The sequence below is a fragment of the Gavia stellata genome, chromosome 36 (assembly GCF_030936135.1).
Source record: "Gavia stellata isolate bGavSte3 chromosome 36, bGavSte3.hap2, whole genome shotgun sequence".
Lineage (NCBI taxonomy): Eukaryota > Metazoa > Chordata > Aves > Gaviiformes > Gaviidae > Gavia > Gavia stellata.
In genome coordinates this window covers 781,901-803,394 of record NC_082629.1, presented here as the reverse complement: position 1 = coordinate 803,394, position 21,494 = coordinate 781,901, and the positions used below count along the sequence as shown (strand labels likewise).

At 55.6% G+C, this 21,494-nt stretch overlaps 1 protein-coding gene across 1 annotated transcript; it reads right to left on the bottom strand.

The window, feature by feature from the left end:
* Window positions 1–10,219: 10,219 nt before the first annotated feature.
* On the bottom strand, window positions 10,220–10,705 carry LOC132320487 (twist-related protein 2-like). Its single transcript, XM_059832910.1, has one exon. It carries the CDS (start codon window positions 10,703–10,705, stop codon window positions 10,220–10,222), a length of 486 nt encoding a protein of 161 aa, XP_059688893.1.
* Between the last annotated feature and the right edge of the window lie 10,789 nt (window positions 10,706–21,494).

Below are 21,494 nucleotides of genomic sequence, written 5' to 3'. Positions count from 1 at the left end.
GACTGCCCAGAGCTGGGGTCGAGCAGCGCCGGCCAGCAGCACCGAGACCGGGGAGGGTGTGAGTTCCCTTACAGCTGGGTGACACACAGAGAAGTCATTGTGGCCACACCGTGGCACTGCCCATACCCCCCTGATGGCTGCCTCTTTGCTGCCGGGGCTCGGGTACCCACACTTACCCTGCAAGGTGGTCCTGGGATGGGCACCCTCCACGGCAGCCTCTTGCTGGACAGGAGAGAGGGCGTCGCATTGCAGTGGGACAGCTTGGGCAGGAAGGGGTTAAAAAGCACCCCAAAACCTCTCTCTGTCTTCTCCAGAGCCTGGCATTTGTAGATGCTGTCCCTCCATCCTATGGGTCTACCCCCAGGGTGGGCTGTGGGGTGGTGGGAAGGACCTGCTGCTTCTCCAGCCTTGGGGCACTTGAGCGTTCCTGGTGTCCCCGAGCCCAGGCTGGTGCTGCCACCCCTTCCGCCGGTGCCAGCTACTGCAGCCCCTTCCCTCTGCTCCGTCCCCTCGGCTGAGCTGGGCACCCCACAGCCCCCGTGCCGTGGCTCCTCCAGTGCTACCACCTCTCCCTCCGTCGGCCTCAGTTTCCCTTCCCTGCTCAGTCCCAACCTCACTCCCATTTCTCCAAGTGGGTCCCAGCTGGACTCATGCCATGCAGGAGCAGTCCTCGTGCGATGTGGCCCACGGCTGCTCCTCACCTCCGAGGAAGCCCAAAGCTCAACATTGAGGGAGAGTTTGTGCCCCAGTTTCCTCCAGGAGAAAGCTGTGGGTGGAACTGGGTGAGCTCAGCTGTGGAAGATGTTACAGAGGGACGTGCCCCAAGCGAACGGCCTCTTGCCTCACTTCTGAACTTCTTTAGTATTTAACATTTTCAGGTTTCCTCTGGGTCTATCAGGGCAAGATACCAAAGGAAAAAAAGCTGTGATTAATTAAGCTCATGAATTCAAGGGCTGGCCCTTCCCAGCCTCCAGCCTGGCAGGTCTGGCTGGGAGCACCCAGCAAGACCTTCATGAGCCTGGGCTGGGGTGGGCGGCCAAGAAGTCATCTTTTGCACCCCACCTGGTAGGTCACCCCAAACCGGAGCCGAAACACTGAGCAGCCCCTCTGCATTCGCTCCCCTGTTGCATCACCCCGGCCGATGTGCCGAACTGCTCACGGGAAGCGCCGGCCCCATCTGCCAACCGGTCGCTTGTGGTTTCAACCCTGAAGACGGAGCTGAACAACGCGGCCGCGAAGCGTGGGCGTTCGTGTGAGCACATTTTTTTCTAGCAGAGTTATGTGCTTGCTTAGAAGGGTCCCCCCTCCCCGTGGGTTGGCACCTCCTCATCCTCAGGTCCCCCCTGAACACCCCTTTCAGCGGTGTCCACTGAGCGCAGAGGCCGGAGGAGGCGGCGGGGTCCCATGAGTGGAGGTCCTGCCATGGTGATGTGAAGCCCAGGTCTGGGTGGGTGCGTTGCTGCCTGGGTGCTCCCACCGGTTCTCGGTTAGGATGAAGGGAAGGACCTCACCGAGCTCCCATCTGCCTGATTTTGGCAGCTGAACATCAGGCGGAGGAGTCCCACCATGAAGCCGCTGGTGGACATCTCTTCCAGCTCCAGGGAGGGGCTCCCCTCTCCAGCCATCCCTGTTGCCGTGTATCCCAGATGAGCACCCTCCATCCCATTGCATGTGGAGAATGGGACCTCCAAAACGGGCACCGGGTCCCACGAAAGTCCCTCGCACTTTCCAGCCGAGGGGAAGGTTTGTTGGAGTGGCAAGAAAAGCCACGGGGCACCGTGGCCACCCACACCAAGGGTGCTGCGGGACGCCCAACGCCGTGCTGGGGTTGCCATTCCTCGGGGACAGGGTTCATTGGGGCCCCCCCCCAAGACTCGTGAAGATGCTGAGGGCCAGAACATCTCCAGATCCCTCCCTCCTCACCCCAAACACCTTTCGCCCCCCAACTTTCTGTGTCTTTGGTAACAACTATCATGGTCATGACTGTGACCACCGAAAAAAACCCCTCAAGACCTTGGTTCAAATTATTGTTCTTTCCTTAGGGCTGATCTTTTGTTCATTTTAAAATAAGTCAATACAAGGATTTTAAAAAAAAGACTCAACAAAATGTTACTTTAAAAATAATTTTTTAAAAGCTACTTTACCCTTTTTTTTTTAAACTAGGGTTGGAAGCCTCAGTCTCCACTTTACAAAGAGGGATTTCCCCTTTATTTTTAAAGCACATTTTATTTTTTTGAAAGAAAATTTGTATTTCTAAAGGTGGTTTCATTTTTCATGTGTAAAATACTTCCTCTGATGCAGTTAACGAAGCCATCCACAACCCTATTTTTAATGGAATTTTTATTTTTTTAAGCACATTCAGATCTTTTTAAAGGTTGCGGTCAGCTCCCCGGAGCAGGGAATCCACTCACAGTGTACATAAAAATTGAGGATTATATAGAAAAAGGTAGTCTGAGCCTTGCCGTCGCTTCATGTTGGATTCTCTGGTGTGTAATAAAGCCTGATCACTAATTGAAACTCTGCTGTTGAGTCATCCATAGCACTTATCTCCCACGTGGATTATTTTGGGCTGCATGCTGGTTGCAGCCTCACTTAGAAGGGACTTTTTTTCTCCCCTTTCTCTGCTACAATGAGCAAAAATACCTGATTCTCTTTTGCCCAATTTATATAAAACTGGCCGAGCACCAGCGCTGATGGAGGGTGCAGGGGTGGGTGCGTGGCCGCACCGCCTTGTGCTTACAACAGCACCATTTCCTCAGGAAACAAGATTGAACCCTGGAAAATTCCCCCTGGACTTTATTGGGATCATCTGGACACCCCGATGCCCCTCTGTCACCCCCCCCCCGCCATCTCTGCATCCCCCCCAAAAGAGCCTGAGTCCCCCGGAGCAGCACCGCCCCCGAGATGTCCCCAAACTCTCCCACTCTCGCAGGGAAGAGGGAAGGGCTGTGTGCAACCTCTCCAGCCTTATTTTCCCATAATTTCAAAGAATTTGGGTTGTTCCAACAGAGCGAGTGATTTTGAGACACGTCCACGGGGTATGAGTGAGCGGAGGGCGTCGTGAGCTTCGGGGTTCACTGAGGGGTTCAGCAGCCCCCCAAAATCTGCGCTGCATGCCAGGCAGCAGTTCAAACCCTGGCATCGTTGCAGTGCAGACCTCCAGAGCAGGCGAAAAGCGGAGGCGTGCTGGGCTCCGTGCTCGGTCCTTGGCCAAACCCCTGCCGGGGGTCTAGGAAGCAACACGGACCAGACCAGCCAGGGAGGGCCCGAGCCCTTCCCATCGTCCCGACGGGAATTGTGCTGCCTGGTCCTGGCGGAAGGCAGCTGCCTGCACGTCCTGGCTGCGGGGCTGCCCAGGCTGGCTGCGGGCGGTGGGGGATGCGGGGAGGACCGAGCCCGCTGCGCCGGGGACACCGGCTTCCCTGCAGGCTCAGGGAGCAGGCGGCCAGTACCGGAGTAGATAACGCGACTGTTTCTTACCTGCGAGTCAAAAATAAATTACACCCTAAAGAGTTTCATACACAGCATCCAACCAAGCTCGTTCCAAGCAAAACCACCGGGGTCCTGGTTCGGGTCCCTCTGCCCCAGCCCCGGGGTTTGGAGGGGGTCAGAGCAGCCCCGGGCGAGGGGGCTGGTGGGGTGGGACGGGGTTCGTGCTCTCCTGCTCGCCGGGGAGGCTGCTGTCGTTTTTCGGGTGCTGGAGGAGAGCGGGGTGGCTGGGTCAGGGTGCCTGGGCGCTGGCGAGCTGCTGCTTGTTTCCGTCGAGGCGGAGGCGTAAGACCTAAGGGGAGACAGGCAGGGTCAGCCTGGCTGCCAAGTCACCGGGGTTTTGGCGCGGCAGGGCCAGCCCAGGCTTCCCAAAATCATGCAAAATCCGGCGCCCGGCTGGGAAGCCAGCGGGGGGAAGAGCCGCGTTTGGTTGTTGGCTCCCGAGCCTTCGTGCTTCGCATTCGCAGACTTCCCCGTAGCCGCAAGACTTTGCATGGGACGCGCTGGGATATGCCCCCACACCTGAACCCGGGACCGTGAGCGTGCCAAAAAAATCACAGCTTTTACCCCAAATATGCTTCTCTGGGAGGATGGAGAAGGAAAGCAGCCGAACTGCTTGTCTCTCCTTCCCTCCCTTCCGTGGGGAGGACCAGCGTTATCCCGTGATGAACTGTCCCCTCTCCGGCCCGGAGGATGACAGGCTGTCCCCAGGGCCGGTGACGCCGGAGGGGACCCCGCGGAGGCGCCGGGCGCCTCCAGCCGATGCCGGACGCCAGCCTGGAACCAGGGGCCGTGGTGCGGGTGAACCGAGGGCAAGAGCAGGGCAAGCCGAGCCGGCGGCCTGATCCGGACCTTGGGTGGGGGGAAACATCTCCTGCAAGGGCTGGAGGAGATTAGAAATGGCTTCAGCTGATCTTGAGGGACCAGGCATGGGAGGGCAAGGGGAAACAAGCCCTGTGGGGCAATGGCTTCATTTTGCTGGCCCTGGTGCTCTCTGGGCTTCCTCCCCATCACCCCCAGGTCTCTGGTTTTATTTCATCACCCCCCGCTTTGCCTCCTGCTTTTCTAGTCCCTCCTTGTGCAGTAGCTGAGACCTTTAACTCTCTGGAGAGGAGCCTGGAGAGCAATAAATCAAACCCTCCAGTAATTCACCCCTGGGCACCAGCTGAGGTAATGCAGACGGGGCCGGCAGGCTGCTGGGGGCAGCCCCTGCCCACCCTCTTTGCAGGCAGGGCTGCCCGCGGGGCTTGCAGACAGGACAGAGCCTGCCCGAGCCAGGCGGCAGAGAGAAAAAAATCCCCAAAGCCCGATGTGTCCCATTGCTGTCCCTTTGGGACCGTGGTCCGAAAGGTCTGTGATGGGTGCCGTGCACATCCATGGTGCCCAAGGGCAACGGTGCCCGGCACAACAGGCAACCAAAAAGGCTGGCGTCCAACTGGCATGGCACGGGGATGTCCTGGCTTGCGGGAAGCACAGGCACGAGCATCTCAACCCAGCCCATGTAAAAGTTAATGATCTCCGTTTGCCTCACGGCACAGCCGTGTCTCAAACCAACAAGGTTCAACACCAAATAACGCACTCAGGGCATGATTTTGAAGGCTGCCGAAGGGCTGCGGGAGCCTCCAGAGGAGACCAGCCCTGCTCCGAGCATGCAGGGCTTGGGGACGGACGTTCCCGGGGCTGGTGTGGACCAGACCGCGGCGCCGGGGAGACGCATCGCTCCGCGAGCCTGTCCTCAACGCCCCGGCTGACGACTGCCCTTCCCTCCCTCCGCTGCATTAACACCCTCGTCTCTGCTCAGGTACAGCCCTATAAAAGGAAATTAAATGCAAAGCCCGTCTCGTTAACGCATCTCCTTCGTTCCCCCTCAGATCCCAGGTGCATTCCCGTGACATTCGGCAATGAAATACGGGCTCGTTTCAAAGGCATTCCTCTGGGCTAAGCGAATGCAGCTGAGATCTAGCGAGCCCGTCTCCTCGCGGGGATCGTAAACCGGCAGACATTTTAATGCTCTTGAGGGCTGGCTCTGTAATTTTATCTCTGTTTTAATTTTAACTAATCCTGAGTAGTGCTGAGAACCTGTCTTCCTGCGATGGAGAAGAGCCCGGTCCCCCTGGGCAGGTTTGGTGTTGAGTTCTTCCGTCTTTAATAGAAAAGTGGAAGTTTTTGCTGGAAAAAGGCTTTTCTAACATTAACAGCAGCCCGTCGCCCTTTGGCATGTCCTTGTGCCGGATGCTCTTGCACTGAGGGACCTGGAGAGGGATGGCTGGACAGCCTGCAGCTCTCCCTGCTCCGGGCTGGACTCCAGGAACTGCAGCAGAGCAGCTCCGGGACATCAAGGTGATGCCATCCCTTGCTCCTACACAGCAGTCGGGGCGTCCCCCGACCGCCCCGGCACGGTGCGGGCTGGTTGTGGTGGGACTGAGCATCCCCAGCACCATCTGGTCCTGCATCCTTACCCAGAGCCAGTGCGTGAGATCAGCCCTGGGATTCTGGGGGATGTCCTGCATCCCTCATCACCGGGGCAGCTCCTCCTGCCCCGGGGCACTAAAGCTGGAGCCTTCAAGGCACCAAACATCTCTTCTTCTACCTGTCCACCCTACAGATGCTGTGGCAAATGCTACACTGGCTCTGTGCTTGTGGGGGAAGACAGCAGCCTTTGGAGGAAACTTCTGGCCTCTAAACCTGCTCCACGCCAGAGCAAGGAGCAAATCCCAGAGGCATCCTGCCAGAGCGCATGGATGGGAGCACGGAGCACGGCTGGTACTTAACATAGCCCTTGACCCGAATGGAAAGAAGAAAATAAATCACCCAGGCAGAGGTTTCCCAGGATTTGGGCAACTCCCTGTCTCTTCTGGGAGCTCAAACCAAAAGTGAAAGCGCGGTGGTTCCCGGCAGCCCAACTCCTCACCCCCTGGACCTGGCTGAGGAGGAGCCCAGCGCCTGGGCTTGCTCTAACCCAGCCCGGGGCTCCTGGGCCGCCTTGGCCAGTTTAACCAGCAGCGAGCAAATGGACCCACTTCTCGCTGCTTTTAAAGGACTGATCCAGGGTGGCAAGCCAGCTCAGCTGGATGGGGTTGTGCTTTTTTGCCAGTCTGCAAAGGGAACTCAGCTTTTCAAAGCAGATGCTGCTTTAAATGCATTTTCTGAGCAGATCTGAATAGGGAAAGGAGCTCTCCCCAAGCTTCTTTAATACCCTGGTGCTTTAATACTGTGCAATGAGACGTATTTATAAATAAAAGAAAATGAAACAGCCACCCGACAAAGCAGACTCCAAGCAAGAGCAACAGTCCCCAAAGGGAAGATTTATCCAAGGTCTTTCAGGATAGACAATTAAGTGAGGGCAACGTGAGAAAGACAATAAATCCAGGGAGACAAATGAAGGGCAAGGAATATCACCCCTTACAACTCCGCCAGTCTTTCCCCCCCAGCAGTTTCAGCTCCCAGCCTCATTTTCTCCTCCAGCAGGAAAAGAAACCATTTTAATGTGCTCAAGATTGTGCTGAAAAACCGTGAGCTTGGGGGACTTCAAACATTATTTTTCTTGCCTGAGGGCTCAATCCCTCTTTCCCCGGATGATGTCTCCTGGTTAACAAGGGCATATCCACATCCAGCTATTCCAGCGCCCTTTGATATTTAATAGGCTGAGTTCCAGTGGAGACCAGTATGCCGGCGCTCGCAGCAGCCATTAGCTGCTTTACATTATAAAATTACAGTCCCATTGCAAGCGCTGGGTTAATTCACTTACGGGAGAGAGCCGCAGCCTTTCCAGCTCCAGCATCACTTCCCCTGTGGCTGTTCCCTCTTTTTGGTCTTTGCTTAGCAAATCCTCCTCCCATTACTTCCCTGCCCAACTGGGAGTTGCTAATTGGTACCCGAATACCGCTGCAGGATGGCACAAAGCAGATTATTATCTATTCAGCTGAAGGATGCTTTGCCTCAAGGCAAGCACCTGAGCCGCTTGGGATGAATATTAACCAGCAGTGATAAGCACGCTGAGAATACCACGCTCACAGGACATGAGGGATTTTACAGAGGCTTTTTCATTTAGCAGAGAAGTCTTTAAGATCACTAAGGGTCTTTAATTCCTCTGTTTATCATGGGAACACAATTCCTGCCAAGCACTCAGCTTAAATAAACAGGTCTACAAGTCAATGACCGGACGCAGAGCTGCACGTCAGCCCACACACGCAACCGGGAGCAGACACGCGTGCGCCGAGAGCAACGGCCCCAAGTCTGGGGGCGATGGGGAGGGGACGCAAAAACCTCCCCACGGCGAAAATGCCTTTAGCCGGGCTTTAACGAAGTGCACACTTCGTCGGCACAGACTTCATCAGCTCAGTGCTGAAGCTCTGAAAAACCATCCACCAAAAAAACCCACAGTCCCACCGGGCTGATTCCACCTCTCTTGCGAACCCAGGAGCGGGGCAGAGCCGTGCCGAGCAGCCCCCGCCTTTTGGGAGCCTGCCCGGAGCGTCCCGCGTCCCCCGAAACAGGATACCCCATCTGCGAACTGCAAAACTCTCCAGGCTGCAAAGATGTGATGCCCAGAGGAGGGTGAGGGAGGCTCCGGGGGGCACATGGGTTTGCTCTGCTCGGGGGGCTCAGCATCCCGCCTGTCCCCGGCAGCTTTTTGGCTTCTCGAAGTGAGAACAAGTAACCACACGCTTCGCTTCTGGCTGTCCCAAAGGGGAAGGTGTCCCCAGCAGCACCCAGCCACGGCTAAGGGGCAGCAGTCCTGCTTCCAGCAAGGACAGTCTTCCTCATCGGTTTTTCAACAACCGGCTCTGCCCCAAATAATTGAAACCTATACACAGATTTAGAAAACCGGCAGTTTTTCTGTCGCTTAGAAGAGATCTTAGCAAGGCTGGAAGGAAAACGAGAGTTTAAATGTGGCACATCCTTAAATGAAATCCCCCTGGGAGCTGGTCAGCATCTTTAGCCGGGGGCTGCTCCTCTATCTGCAGATCTGGCCTGAAATTGAGGGCTGGTAAGTGGCAAATCCAAAGGCAGGAGGGTCAGCGGTGCTCGGGGGGGGGGACACTGGCCGCGGCAGAGGGTCCCTGGCTGCCCGGGCATCACTTGGGCCGCTTTCCAGGGATTTGCTGTGACTTATTTTGTCTCAGAAAGGCCACTTTCCTCCCTTCCCTGCTCCCTCTGGTCTTTCAAAACATGAGACCAAGGTGGAGACCAGATTTTTTTTTTTTCCCCACTATGGCTTTCCCCAGACGTACCCTAAAGGCAAAGGTGCCGGGAGCCCTTTGTCCTCGCCAGGCTGCGCCCGTGACGAGGAGGGGACCGGTGCTCTCACGTCGGGCTGCAGCATCGCACCAGCTCCCTGCCCCAGCTGGGGATCAGCACGGCTTTAATTAGGGTCCTGCACCCGCTCAGCACTTCTCCTCACAGGGTCTGGACTGTCTCGTCTTATAAATATGCTGCTTCTGCCTCGCAGGGAGACCACGGCTGGGCACGGGCACGCAGGTCCCTGCTCCGAATCGGGAGCCAGGAGGAGAAATGGCACATAAGAGGTTGCAGGAGGCTGACCCCAACAGCTGGCAGAAAATAAGAAGAAAAGGGTTTTCCACATTGCAGCCCTTAGTGGTGGGTGCAAAAAAAATAAGAGTCCTTTCGCAGTTGGCTTCCCCAGAGAACGCGTCGGTCTCTCACCCCCAGCGCCGGGGCCGACACAAGGCAGGGGTTAATGAGTCAGTGCCCAAGGAAAGCCAGAAGCCCCGGTCCTGTTTAGGGGACAACGGGGACTCTCCAGAGCTGGGCTGGGCTGCCATGAAGTGTTCCCAAAGTCCATGGCTTGGGAATGTCCTCCAGAGCTTTCTCTCCTGCTCATGGGCTGCAGGAAACGTTAGCACGTAGCTGACCCTGCTCCCCCTTTCTCCCAGCCCAACGAGACCTAAAGCGCTGGAAAGAGGATTATTCCCCTCTCCTCCCAGCAGCTTTGCCGGTGATTGGAAGGATGCTCAGGCGGCGGCTGGATGGTGCTGAGTACATCAAACAAGGGGTGCAGTGCAACGAGCGGGCAAACCTTGCTGCCCTGGCATCCTCGCTCAATATTTTATTCCCTGCAGTGTAGGATGCCTACGGATCTGAAGGGATTACGGACCCCATCTTATCGGCAGTGCTTTAGGAGAGGGATAGGAGAAAGCCCGGCGGGCTGGAGGCCCCAGGGCCACCCAACGGCATCAGGGAACGGCCGCCGAGTTTCACCCGGGCGGTGAGGACAAGGCTGGGCTCTTCGCACGGTGGGAGCAACAGCAGCCGTCGGCCGATGGCTGTGGGGCTGCCGCTGAACTCGCTCGTGCGGTTTTGACACCTCGGTAACCCAAGCACATTCAGGAGGGTGTCTGCTGATTTACGTGCTTCCCAGGTTACCACGGGAGGATAAATCAGATTTTTAAGCCCTCGTTTTAAACCTTTCACTAGCCTGCCCCCGACCAGACCCCGCTAAATGAGATCAGTTGCTGTAGGGCTCTGCTGCTTGCCCCCCTGCAACGTCCTACCGGCCCCAGCGAGGTTGGGAATCGCCACCTCCTCCGGCCACCGGCCTTGGCAGCGTCTGGGGTTCGTTAAAGCAAATCGCTTGCACGTGGAGCATGAGGAGGGGGCGGCTGCTGTGCGTTTCCCCCGCAGAACCGAGCTGGGGAGATGCACGGAGGATGCAGGAGCGAGGGATGTGCGGAGGTGTCAGCGGGGAGGTGGCGATACATACCCCGGCTCAGTGGGATGTGGACATGGACCAAGCCCCTTCCATCCTCCAGACGGAGAAGGCGTAGCTGAGCCTCTCGTGGGCCAGGTAGTTGCAGCTGGTGATCTTGTGGTCCAGCTCATCGCTCTGCAGGACCTGGTACAAGAAGTCTATGTAGCGGGCGGCCAGCTTGAGGGTTTGGATCTTGCTCAGCTTGTCGGAGGGCAGCGTCGGGATGATCTTCCGCAGCTCCGCGAAGGCGTCGTTGAGCGACTGGGTCCGCTGGCGTTCCCGCACGTTGGCGATCACGCGCTGCGTGTGCACGTCCTCGAAGGACTGCGGGACGGGGCTGCGCTTGCTCCGCTTGCCCTGCGGCGAGGGGGCACCGCCGTCCTCCGCCGGCTTGCCCCCCTGGCCACGCTTGCGGAGGCATTTTTTGTGCAGCCGCTCGCCTTCCTCCTCGCTGGTGACCAGGCTGCCTTCGGGGGAGTCCGGGCACATGCTTTCCTCTTTCATCTTCTCGGCACCTTGCAGGTGAAGGGCTCTGGGGTCTCACGAGACGCGACGGCCGCAGCACATCGGCAAGGTGGCCTGGAGAGGAGCCAGCGCCCGCTCAAGAGGTGCAGCCTGGAGCATCCACCCTTCAGCCTCCCCAAATTTCCCAAGCCTTGCGGAGCCCTCCAAGGAGCTCGGTTGGTTTTTCCTTTGGGCTACGGAGAGGAGGGCGTTCGAATAACTTTGGGGAATGGCTCTTGCTGATAGGGTGAGGAGGACCGTGGGCGGACCAGGCACAGACCAATGCAGCCGTGCAAGGTAATGCAAACATCAGTGGAGCTTATGGGTTCCAGATTTCCTTCCTCCCTCCTCCACCGACACCCCCAAGCCCTCCGGCGCAGATGCTCCTGCCTGCTGCCCGGATGTCAGGGGACATTGCCTATGCTAATGTGAGCACCAGCCATGGAGTTCAGGGGAGACTTTTTTGGTCTTTAGTCTTTTTTTTTCTTTTTTAAGCCCAGTTGACCCTGCAAAAGCCAGCCAGAAATATTCACTTGTCCAGTTTGGAATAGGAGACTTTTATCGATGAGACATTCAAGTGGAACTGTGGAGCAATGGATGTTTCAACGAGCAACACAGGTATTCTCTGAATCCAAAGGAAGAAGCAACACTGATAGGCATCCATACTGCTCTTAAGAAATGGCATAACTCAGAATGAACTTGAGTTTGCATCCATCCATCCATTCATCCATCTATCCATCCATCCATTCATCAATCTCTCTTCCTCTCCCTACATTTCTGGCAGTCTACAATAACCCTTATTATACAGCTGGAAGCCAATACTCATCCACCATCATATTCCTCTCAAATAGATAAGGCAGCTATTGCAGATAGGGAGGGTGTGACAGGGCCAGACCCTGTTCCTGGCTGGATCCACAGCCAGTTCAGCCCAATTGCCCTGGGAAGTCAAGCACTACAAGCAGTATCACTCCCTTACACCACTCCTGAGCTTGCCTACAAATAGACCCAGTTTCTCCTCCTGCAGGATTGCCGGGAGAGCTGCATCCTCTTTTAGCCAAGGTTGGAGGTCCAGATTCAGCCTACCGAGCCATAAAACATTCTGCACAGGTCCCACCTTATATTAGATAGTTTTCGACCCTCTGTTACCACACCAGTAGAATCAGCACATGAAACTGGAGTCCGCTGGCAGCCCACCATCCTCCCATAGCCAGCCACCCGCTCCCAAAGAGCTCCTACACCTCTGGGAACCCCTTTAACCTTCCCCTCTCCTGCCTCTCCAAGGTGTTTCTTCTCCAAGCGTCTCTCGACCCCATCTGAGCTGTCTTTGCTCGTCACGCTCTCCTGGCATTGCTCCCTGCTCTTGGCCATCGGGAGCTCTCACCCACAGTCTCTTTGGAGGACACTGAAGTCCTGGCACGACGCTCCCCGGGGATAGTGGGGTCCATCCCCAGCAGAGCTCCATAACCCTTGTTAAAATCTTGCTTTGTTGCTCTGGCTTAAAATGAGAGCACAAAGGGGTATTATGGGAACAATATAGATTAAAACAATGTCAGTAATTCATCAAAATAATTAAAATTCTATCAATAAAACAGAAATTGTTGAGTTGCCATTTGCCTGTATCTGTATAGATATTTTTAAAATCAGCTCCTTTTTGTAGCATGTAACAAGTTTCCATATATAATATATTTTACTAACAGAAATATATAATGTACTACAAAGTTCTGCTACAGTGATGAGCCTGCACCGCGCTGCAGTGGGATCCCCACTTACCCCAGACTGGCAGTGATGGGGATGCGGCAGCTCAGGCTGAGCGTGACAGGAGGCTGCAGGAGAAAGTCCTTTACAAGGCACCGACCTTTTTTTGTGTGTGTCTTGCTGCATATAACAAATTAATATTCTCATCTTGTCAGCATTATCTTCATCCTGAATAACCTATACTGTTGTACTGCAGACTTCTCTGGAACCTCTGATCCAGAACCTCTGACCCGCTCCCTCAGCCCGAAGAGGAGGAGGAGGATGGCCGCTCTGCTCTTTGAGGTGGGGCTGAATAAAAGCAAGTGACTTGGCCAACTTTGCTCAAGCAAGCTACACCCTTTGCCAGTAGAAAAACCTCAGTTCAAGCTCAGCTACAAGGTATTTCTTAAAAACATGCTCCATAGCCCTGCCAAGCCTCTGTAGCCTTGCTGACCAGACACATATCCCGTTGTCCGTCAGTGCTCACAGCAAAACCCTTTCCAGCCCCTTTGCCTAATGGCACCCACCCAGATGCCGCGTTTCCAGGCGGGATGCAGGTACCATACAGATGCTTTTCTCTATTTTAAGGAAATGTGTGTTTTCACATTCTTCCACGGGTTTCTCTTCAACATCCTTGGTGCTGGATGGGGGCCCAAGTGGGATGGCAACCTCAAAGAGCCACCTCGGTCCCTGTCCCCGGGAGACCTGAGCGATGCAGGACGGTGATATTGGATATGAGAGGGCTTTGGCTCAGCCCCATCCTCCCTGCGCTCGTGACAACCTGGCAGGGACAGCAGTAGCCACGGATGGGAGTTAGCAGAGAGCCAACGTTTAGAAAAAAATACCCAATATTGCTCAAAGAAGTAAAAGATGCTCAGAAACAGGTTGACACTCAGACCTGCCAGGATGGAGCCCGGTGACTTTGCTCCTTCCTCCTCACCGAAGCCCGCGGTGCCGGCAGGGCATCGGCTCAACGCATTACTCACACGCGAGCGTTGTCAAGACAGCGACTAAAATCAGATGTTCATAATGCGGAAAGACAATAGATCACAGGGGCCTGGGAAAGCGAGAGAAAACAAAGGGCGAGGAAAAAATACCCCAGGGAGGGCAGGATTTAGGCAGGATCCAGGGTCCTCTGATCCCGCGCTTGGAGGAGCTGGCTCAGCTCTGCCGAGAGCTGGGGAGCTGCCAATTAACACCAGCTGAGGCACGGGCTTGTGCCTGGGTTTTATTTTTTTTTATTAATTTTTTTTATATTGTTTTTCTTTTTTAAAAAAGTAAGTTTAATTTAATTTCGCTAGCGAATGGTTTTGGATGGGGGAAGTGAAGTTTGGTATTGTTGCTGATATCCTTGAGCAAAAGAAGAAAGACAATGAGCTTTGATCTGCGGGAAGGCTCAGCTAAGCACCCCGAACTGCTCGAGCGGGCTTTTTTACCCAGATTTGGATGTTCTGTGGCAAGAGTATTTTTTCCCTTAAACATTTCAATTTGTTCTTTCAGTGAGTGTTTTTTTGGAAGAATATTAATATAAACTTTTCATGGAAAGGTCACGAGTCACCAAACTGGTTTCAATAACTTTGCTTTTCCCGCTAGCTGGGGGTTTTATAGTGCTCGTTTTGACAGATCAGTGAAAATTTCAGACCTTAAATATGCAGAGAAAATAAAAAAAGCCTAGTGAGAAGCCACCAGATGGAAGATTTGAATTCCCACCATGTCCCAGCCCCTCTGCCCACCTCCCCTCTTGGTCCTCCTCCTCCCTCTCGCTACTCACACCCATCTTTCCTGAGCAGCTTTTTTTGGTTTAGGTAGGAAATGTCCCCGGCACTGGGGTGTCCTCAGCAGATCTGAGCCTGGAAGATGGTTTGCAGGGCTCCCGTGGAGCCAGCTAGCACTTTGGAAAGAAAGGAAAGGTGGAAAGAGAGAAAGCAAGGACACTAGCAAACCGCACATGGGCAGAGGGCGAGGGAGCACGGAGTCCATCGCCTGGAAAAACAGGGATGAGGCACACCAGGAGCTTCAGAGAGGCTGTAGGACCTCAAATGGGAGCTCTTCCGCGGGGTCGAGGTGGGCACCAAGGTTTCTTTAGAAAGGGGTCCCTTCAAAACCGCATCCTTTGGTGGGCCGAAAGCACATCTCGGTCAGCCGGAGCCTTTTTCCGTCTCTGAGCCTCACACCGCCCGTAGATGCTCTTCACCAGCCATCAGCCCCAGACCTGTCTGACCCACCTCTGCCGTCTGCTGGGCTGCAAAACAAGCCAAGCCCTTTCAGTCTCTTCCCCGTAAGCAGGTCTCCAAAACCCCTGGTGATCCCAGCTCCACTCCCTGCTGTCCCCGTGGGGGACCAGGCATCTCTCTCAGTCCCAGGAGAGCCGAGCTTGGCCACAAATGCTTGCTCACCTCCTTTCAGTACAATTCACCAGCTCAGGCGAGCGTTGGGCTGTTGTCCTGGGACGTCCTGGCCTCTCTCCGTCTGCCACAGGTCTGCGGGGATGGTCCACCCCAGCAAGAGGTGGCTGCTCCCTGCATGGGCTGAAGGACAGTGTGGCAGTGCCGTGCCTCCAGGTCCAGCTCTGTCCCACTCAGGACACCCCACGGGAGCACAGAGGAACCACTTAGTACCTCCAATAGAAAATATTTATTTTAGCAATCTCCTGCTCATTCCCTGGTGACGTCACATCTTTCGGCTTTTCCGAGTTGGATCCAGAGCACGAGGATCCGCCCTGACCTCGTCAGACACACGGAGCTGGGTGGCTGTGATGGGAGGAGATCTCGGGGGGTAGATGGGGACTTTGGGTTAATGCACGCTGGAGAAGACCTCGGCGTGGAGCTGATGCTCCACCACCACGGTGTAAGGAAGGTGGACAGGAGGTTTTTGCATCCTTGGGTTTGGGGGGGGGTTGAAGCCGTGATTTTTACTGTGTTGTGGGGCATAAACCAGGACTGCAACTGCTGTTAACAGTGTGAAGAGGAGTGGCTGAGAGAGCCGGGTTCAACCCAAGCAACCTCCACAGATGCAACAACTTGCCTTTGGTGGGCAGAGTGGGGTTGGGGCAGGACATGCATCACATTCTGCGTGCAAATGCCGGTTTGGGCTAAAGACGCTGAGAAAGTGCCACCCCCCAGCTCCACCCTCGGTTTGCACGTTGGTAAACGGGGGCTGCAGACCTGCCCGCCGCTGCGAAGAGCTGGGGCTGCGCAGGGGTAACATGGTCCATGTGTGAGCCCGGTGCTGTCGATAGCATCGCTTTGATGGCCGAGGACCTGATTACGCCTGCAAATAATTCCGGGCACAAAATCAGAGGCCAAGCCTCGACGTGGAGTTTTTTGGGGTTTTTTTGCAAGCTCCTTTTCTTTGTTAGAGAGGACAAAAATAATCTCTATTTTATCCTGCGTGAAAAAAAGGAGGATAACACTAATAAATTGGGAACATTAAAGGGAGCCAGGAATAGCCGCTGCCCCTGGAGGCTGGGGAAGCAGCTTTGGTTTCGCAGGTTTTTCTAGTTATTGCAGTGTTAGAGTGGAAACATGTGTGGTGCGAATAAAAATGCGAAGCATCCGCTGTAGCGTGCTGTTGCTGCAGCAACCGCAGGGAATATGGGCAAGGGGGATCGTGCAGGGCTCTGGCTGTAAAAGGGAACTCGAGCGCTGCGGGGTCCTTTGATCTGCGCGCCTGCAGCTTTGATTGATGGCCTCGCAATTCATTTCCTTGTCAAAGTGACATAATGTTCCTGGAACTTGCTGAACTTTTTAAGAACTAAAAGATGTTCCCCACCAAAACGCACCCCCTGCACCCCTCCCCGAGCGAGGGGCAGAAGGGACTCGGGGTGGTGGATGGGGTCTGGCCAGTGGTGTTGCTGGTGATACTGGGTGCGAGCCGCGGTGCTTTTCTGTCTCACTTCGCCCCTTCCCTCGGGATGGGGCAGTGGGATGAGCTGCGGCACCGCGGCCGAGCGATGGAGGGACGCCCCACGTGCCACCCGCAGATGCCAGCCACCGCCCCGCGCTGACGACCATCCTGTTCCAGTTAATTTTTACATGTGAAAGTTTGGGGCTTGCTTTTTTTTTTCTCCCCTTCTTCCCCATCTGTTTCCATCTGGCCATCAAAGGAGCAAAAACGCCATGTTCTGGGTCTCGCTGCCAAGAGCCTCCCCGCTCTCCGAATAATTCCCACCGAAGCCGCCTCCAGCCCAGCCCTGGCGCCGCACGAGCCGAGGCTCGGGGGGAAGCTGAGTGTGATGGGCTCACGCCGGGGCACAGCAGCGGAGCCGAGCCCTTCTCCGGCCACTGCTGCTAACGGAGACGGTCGTGCAGCCTTGGCTGGGAGACCAAGCGCTGCCTGCGATTGCAACCTTGCTCTGCCCTTGAATTTGCATCAGTCCCAGGCAGCGCTGAAGTGGCTCAACCACCCCCCGAGGATCTGCTTTCCTGCTAGTAATAAAAGATCATCACAAGCAGTTGCTTTTCCTATTTACTCCAGCCTTCTCCTCCAAAGGACCCAGCTGCTTTGCAAACCCCACGCAATGCCTTGCGGACACGAAGCCACCCTGGGAGGGCACCCAGGTGATGGGGCAGGAGGGGGGTGCGCGCTGTGGTCAGTAGACATCTGCACAAGCGTTGCCCCAGGAGATGGGATGAAGAGGACAAATGCAGCCTTTGCAGGCAAAGAAACACTTCGGGAGGAGGGACCAAGAGCCCTGTAGCTCTGGTACTCCTGTGAGCAGCGAACCCCTTCCTTCCTGGTGAACAGCCTAAGCCTGAGTCTGCTTCATCCCTCCAGCAAACGTTTCTTGGGCCGGCTCCTCCTCCCAGATACGAGGTGTTCTGTTCACCCCTGGCTATATCACCCACCACTACCAAGAAGAGTTTGACTCCATCATCTTTGTAGCTTATGAGTAATTGTGCTTATACCTGTTGTTGTCTTGCACCTCAGGAGCAAATAAAACCCTTCTGTCATTCTTGCCTTTAATTTCTTTCTTTGGATTTAAATGCCAGGCAGAGAGAAGCCTTGTGAGGTGCCCATCACTGCTAACGCAGCTCCCTGGCTCTGCAGACCCAGCTGCAGGACCCGGCACTGGCTCCAGATGTGCAGCTCCTGCCCCCAGTGCAAAGCAAACCCCCCCTGCCCTGCTACCTCCACGCTTCGCCCGGCACCGCTGCTCACATCTGGCCGAGGACAACCTTCTCCCGCTGCAGGCACCGAGATTTGTGCCTCGTGAGCAGGTCTGGGTGATGAACAGGGTGCCATGATGCCACAGATGTGCTCGATGCATTGGAAGGGAAGGAAACAAGATGTGCTGTGGGCACATTGCAGGCGAGGGCTTGACCGGGAGCTCTGCATTTCATCCCAGTGCTTCCCAGTACCCAGCTGGACCTGGGCTGGCACCAGTAAGCAAAGGATGAGAGGTCAGTGACTCACTGTCAGATGGAGCAAGGATCCTGATGGCTGTGGCTGGGTTAGCAGGAAGCATCTTTCCATTACGCTGTGCATCAGCTCAGCTACTCCTGGGGTGAGTCACGTCCAGCCAGGAGATCCTACAGCCTCCAGTCCGCTCTGTGGGAAGGGAAACCAAAGGGTCGTCTTCTGCTCCTAGGGAGTTTCATGGTTTAATCCTCTCTGAATGTGTAAATGCTGCCTAAGCCCCCTGCTCCAGGCCTGCTTCCCCCCCGCAAAGGCATCAAAGCCTCCCCATGCAGCTATTACCCCCAAAAAGCAGAGTTTCTGAAGGGTGGGAGCTCACGAGAGGAAATACGGTCATTCTTATTTTTGCAAGCTGCACCCCCCCAGCTCCACAGCAGCCCTTTTCTGCCTTTTCCTGCCCCTGAGGATGGCTCATCTGTGGGTCACCCTGTGCCCATCCCTCCGTTTCAGGCTCAGATCTTCCAGCATCCAACTTCTGGACACCTCTTGCAGCTGTAACTCCGCCTCCATACAGATGTAGCTGGCTACTCATCCATCCTTCACACATCTTTTCCCTCTAGATACCCCGGGCATGGCCATGCACTTTGCCATCCCACTCCCAAACCATCCCTCCCCCCTCTCCTGCGCACGATCCCGAAATCCCAACAAAGCCAACAAAGTTGACTCTTTTCTCCCCTAGTGCACTGAACCTGGTCTCTTGCTTTAAAAGGACCTTGTTTGAAGCAAATATGTATTTTTGTGTGCAGTTACCTCTCTCTGCACAGAACTGGAGAGGATCCAGCAAGTCAAACCCATCCTGACCTCCGTCTGCCCCATGCAGAGAGCCACGCGATCCTCCAACAGCTCAAGTATTTGTGGGAAAGCGAAGTTCAAAACTGCTGTTAGCAACAAGACAAACATTTATGGTAGGTTTTGTTTAATCCATGAGCAAAACAGCCTCTGGAAAAATCTGTGCAAGAAGGTGTGAGAAGGGCAGAGGTTGAATTTGCCCCAGGGGGTCCCTGTCCAAGAGCATCTTCCCCAGATGGGAGGAGACATCTCGCTTGGTGTTACTCCTAAACGGCGACCAAACTGCCTTGGTCCCTTGTGCTGCTGCTCACAGCGAATCAAGCAGAGATTCAGGATCAGAAACTGGGAGGGAGTAAAAAGAGGGGGAAAAAATGTGGGTTTTCTCCTGGGGGCAACCAGAGAAGCAAAGAAGGAAGACACCAGCAAGCGCACACATTTTATAGCAGTTTTCCTTGGGCTGTTATCTCAATGCCACAAAGCCCACCAGCAGGATAAGGCCACAAAAGTACGGAGCAGACAGACAGACGGATGATACCGATGATGCACATCCCAAAGAACGCCGAGTTATTTTTATGTGAGCAACTTTGTAAGCACTCAAAGCTGACTCAGTTTTCTGCATCTCCTCCCTTCGAGCCGTGGGCCAAACTGGAGCCATGCCAACCCAGGGGACGGAGGAAAAAGGGGTCTCAGAGAAGCCAACGTGCCGGCTCTTCTTCACACGGCTCTGCGTGAGAGTCCACGCTCACGCAAACCACTAGCATCTTGGAGGAAATTAGAAGCTCGCATTCACAGCCTGGTGGCTTCCCACAGCTCCCAGCTGGCCCGTGCTTGGCAGAGCAGAGTTATGAGCAACGTCTTAGGACAGACTTGGGTGGGATGGGAGCGGACGTGCTGGACCCTCTCCCACCCCCAGCCTCTGGACACGTTAGCATCACCCTCCAGCACCATCGCCCCTGGTCTGTTATCAGCAAAGTCACAGAGGGACGGAAAGAGGAGGAAGGACTTTGGAGAAGGGGGATTGAGTGAGTGCTGGAGTGGAGGGTGGTAGGGAGCTTGGACCCTTCCCCACAGCACTGATAATTTGCTGCCGGTGAGAACCAACCTCCATCTCTGCAATCTGTATGAAACACTTTTGCTCTCCCCACAGCACAGCCCTGGGCAGAAAGCAGACCCTCCAAGCCCAAAGACCCTCCGAAAGCCTGGGAGAGCAGGGGGTAGCATCTCTGCCTCCCTCCTGAAGAGCTCCAGAACCTCTTTTGAGCTGCCTGGGGAGGAGACTTTGCAGAAGTTCAAAACCATCAGGAGACCGGCGGGATGGCACATCCCACAGTGCTCCAGCCCATGGATGTCCCCAGCCCCTGGACGCCCCCGCCTCTTCGTGACCGTCCGGGGTGAAGGTGGTTTGCAGGAGCCCCTCCAGTTGCCCCATCTGGGCATCTCCCAAAGGGAAGATGACTTTTCTGCCGTGCTGCTTTCCACCCTCTCCTCCCTCCCGGTCCCAGAGCTGACACCACTCCCAGCCCCAGCAGCACATGTGGGAGGACCCTGCAAGCCTTCAAAGCCCTGTCTGGGGAGAGACGAAAGGCCGGTTAAACTCCTGGCTGGAGATGAAAGGAAACTCTCCCCTCCGCGGCTGGAACGAGTTGCTGGTGCTTTGGAGTCGGGTTTGAGGCCCATTTCCTGAGTGCCATGGCAGGAGCTTTCATTTGCAGAGGGACTTTGCTAACTAGCCACGGGGCTGCCGCGAGAGCAGATGTCCGAATCATCCGCGGCGCTTCGGCGTGTCCCCGTCCCCGTGCACGCCAGGAGGACGCCAGGCTCCGCAGGAGGGGCAGCCTGGATGCTCCAGCAGCTGAGGGTGGTGCTCACGTCCTCTGTATCTCCGCAGGGAAGGGGTCCCGGCACAGCTCAGCGGGACCCCACCGTCCCTGGGGGGTGACAAAGCCATGCGTGAGGACGGGCTGTCCAACCGGGGCTGGCAGCAGGACGGGGGTGAGCAGAAAGGGGAGATTTCGGCTCCTGCACCAAGTGCAGATACACAGCCCAGGGCTGAGGAGCGGCTGGCTGGGCGGATGCGAGCGACAGATTTTCCTCATTTTGTCAAAGGAAATTCTATTCCGATTAAAACCCGTTTGATCTCGATGGAGAAGGGGGGTAGGGTGGGGGTAGGATTGGGTTTCTCTCCAATTGTTGGGCTTTATTGGGCTAATGTATCAGCTAAAAGCTTCCAAGTAAGATTTAAAGGAGGGAAAGGCAAGGGCACGAGCTGCAAAATCTGGCGATGACTTCAAGGGGTTTATTAAAAAAAGGGATGCGCTGCGCAGCAGGGAGCAGGAAGGGATCAAGCCACTCGGACAGGGCCACGTGTACAGGCGGGCTGCAGAGCCGGGTGCCCCGATACCCACCAACACCCCGGGGCTGTCCCCTCTCCTCCCACCGTGTGCCTGGATCTCACCACTGTGTCGGGACCGGGTCACGCGGCGTCAAAGCTGAGCTGAGCAGAGCCCAAGCTGTGGAGACAGTCAATATCAACGGGGTTTGTGAGGGTGTATTAAGCTCTGTGGCTGCCTGAGGGACAGAGCTAAAGGCAGGGAAGGTGTCGGGTAATGTTTGGAGAAATAACGTCGAAGTTGGGAAACACAGACAGACCCAAACACACGGTCCTGGGCAGAGGAGCCCGAGGCAGTGGAAAAATCAGGGATGCTGTGGAGCTGATTTGAGCATCAACAGGCAGAAAGGCACTGGCCGGGGAGCAGGGCTGGCCATGGAGCCCCTCCAACCCCGTGTCTCCGGCAAGCAGTTCCTCCGCTGATGCATCCCACTTCACCCGCTCCCAAACCGGTCGTGA